General features: G+C 55.3%; 1 protein-coding gene across 1 annotated transcript in view; it reads right to left on the reverse strand.

The window, feature by feature from the left end:
• LOC104490210 (myosin phosphatase Rho-interacting protein-like) overlaps positions 1-2,731 on the reverse strand; it is a 63,783-nt gene that overhangs the window by 16,225 nt on the left and 44,827 nt on the right. Inside the window, 1 exon segment of the mRNA XM_010132466.1 lies at positions 3-266. Coding sequence (XP_010130768.1) covers positions 3-266 — 264 coding nt within the window.

Genomic DNA, 2,731 nt, shown 5'->3' on the forward strand with positions numbered 1-2,731 from the left:
CAGTGGCACTGGTGTCCCTTGGAAAGGCGGCAGAGCCGCTCTTGGAGGAGTCTGCAGCGTTTGCACGCTCCTGCGCCAGGGCTTGCTGGATGGGGCGAAACTCAGCCCAGTCAAAGGTCTTGGACCGTCCTTCTCGCCGGCGCTCCCGGGCACGGCTCCGCTTCTGCTCCTGGTCCAGCTCAGCTTGCTCCACCTCTGGCTTCTCGCTCGGCTTTGGACCAGTCTCGAAGGAAGAGCTTGTTTTGCTTTTCTCTTCCGGCAGGGAACTGCGAGGACAGAGAGAGGGTGAAGGAAAGCGTCAGTGGGTGCTCGAAATGGCCAGGTGCTCCCACGCATGCCTCAAAGAGCTGGGTGGAAACGGGCTGCTGGAAGCCCAAGCCAATGCCACGTGGGTGCCTCCCTGCCCCTCTGTCTCCCATTGCCTCTTAGGCCCGGGAGCCACCGCTGCCCTTCCCCAGGGTCACGCTGGTGTGCAAAGCCTTGGTGCAAGCGGCCCCATCTGCTCCTGGGCACCCTCTGGTCCCTAGAGAGCGTTTGATCCCAACCTCGCTCCTCCTCAGCAGCCGCCTCGGGGCCAGAAACCATGACCCAGCAGCAGCCCACGGCCAAGGCAGCAATCCCAAGCCGCCCTGCCGGCTGGGGAAGAGTCTTCAAAAGCTCCTCCAGTGCCCATGGCTGGCTCGCCGCCCGCCTCCCCGGCTGCGGGGCTCCATGCAAACACGCTGATCGACGCGGCCATAGTCACGTGCTTGCGGGGAGGATGCCACCAGTCCCACCAAAGTCGGTCTGGCTTCAGAGCTGTGGGGCAGAGAAGCACAGAGCAGCTTCCAGAGGTCTTGGGTAACAGGGGCAAGGTTTTTCTTGAGCTTGGAAAGTCAAGGTATTAATAGGTTGAAAACTTCTCCGTGCCACTATCTGCACTGAGGGCACAGATCTCCCCCAGGGAAACCAGCCCTGTGGGTAGCACGGGCAGCCCCTCTGGCTGGTCTGTGCAGTTGTCGGTGCAGCAAGGAGAGCAAGAGTTATTCAACACACTGTGGAAGTCACTGAAAATGCCGATTTCTCAAGCAAGGAATGATTTTTAGTGCTGAGGTAGAGGGTGGTGGGTTGAGAGGGGAGACATACTCGTCAAGCAGGGGAAGTTAATAGGGGAAGGCAACACCATTTCCAACCTACAGATAATCCATAATGCAATGTTAGCTTACTAAACGCAGACATGCCAGCCTTGGAACATGCAGATCGAAATTAAAACAGAAAATGGCAGTATGCTAAGTTTGCAGAGGAAGCCCCTCCCGAGGGAGTGCATTTGCTGAACCCTCTTTGCTATCAGAATCCCCTGAGATGCTTCTCGAGGCACAGCCCTGCTGCTCAGGCTGACTCCTGGCTCTCCCCGCTTCCAGTACAACCCCAGCAGGCTCCAGGCTCCAGCGCAGTCTCCATAAGCTCTCTAGAAGGGCGCAGTGGGAGGACCTGGAAAGCAGCTGCCCGGGTCCTTCACTGCAGGCAACTCACTGCTAACAGGGTTCTGACCCACGGGACTGCATGCACCGAGACTGACGGGACCGGGAGGGAGCAGCAGCAGCACAGCTTCTCCTCCCGCCTTGTAACACACCCCAGCTCCCACAGCCAGCAACCTCATGGATGTGCATACGCCCAAAACAAAGAATGGAGCAGAAGAGATGGCTCTGCCTGGGTCCAGGGCTAGTATCTTCCGATGCACTTTCATCCGCGATCAAACCACAGGCTTGGTAGAGCTGGGTTTCAAGAAAGTCTGGCAGTTACAGGCTAGAAACAGCTCAGAGATAATTCCTTCTTCTTCTAATAAAATAAACACAAAAGGCACCACGGTGAAAGCTCCTTGCTCCTCAACCATTAGAAGATGCTGCACAACTCCAAAGCCAGGCGCTGTCTGGATTTAGTTAGTGATTACAGCTGAGTTTTAAATCAGTAAAGCGGGAATGAGATGGAGGCTTAAAATGCAGAAGAGTGCTGGGAAAAAAAGGGGCTCCTTGGAGGTTGTTGAGAGACAGAAATTACACTGCTCTAAATACCACACGGAAGAATATCGGCATTTCTAGAGGTGACGTCTCTGGCAAGCTCATTTCTCCTCTGCTGCTTTCCAAAGGGCATGGGATGTGTGTCAGGGAGCGGAGGGATGGCCGCTGGGAACTGAGTTAAGACTCAGAAGACTGACCCAGAGTTTCTCATTTCATCTCCCGCAAGTGCCCCACGGCTATTAATTCTGCTCAAGCACTTCACATCTCCTCCACCCCAGACAAATTAAATCACATCATATGGCGAGTGTGTGTGTGTGTCTCTTTGCCTCACAGTGGCATTTATAGGTCAAAACAAAATGTTTCTTTTTTTTTTTTAAACAGGTGGCTGTGGGAGCAAGCTGTGAGCTGAGCATGCTGCGTGCAAGAAGCACACAAAGGCTGCAGGAAACCAGGGGGGCGCCGGGGAACTGGGCCTCACTGGGGCTGCGAGCTGAACAAGGACCCAGCACTGAAGCATCCACCTTCTTTCTTGTGGGCCTTTCATATCTGCACAGTCACCGTTAGCAGAGCATAATTAGCATGTCTGCCGAGTGCAAGGCGCTGCTCAGGACAGGGAGCAGCACAGCATCTGCCCCCACCCCAGGTGCTGACACAGGCAGCAATATAAACAGTAATTAGGACTCGAGTAACTGAGAAAACGTGAGTATGGCTCGGGGGGGACACGCCAGCGGGGT

This window comes from Buceros rhinoceros, unplaced genomic scaffold (genome assembly GCF_000710305.1).
Source record: "Buceros rhinoceros silvestris isolate BGI_N320 unplaced genomic scaffold, ASM71030v1 scaffold13483, whole genome shotgun sequence".
NCBI lineage: Eukaryota > Metazoa > Chordata > Aves > Bucerotiformes > Bucerotidae > Buceros > Buceros rhinoceros.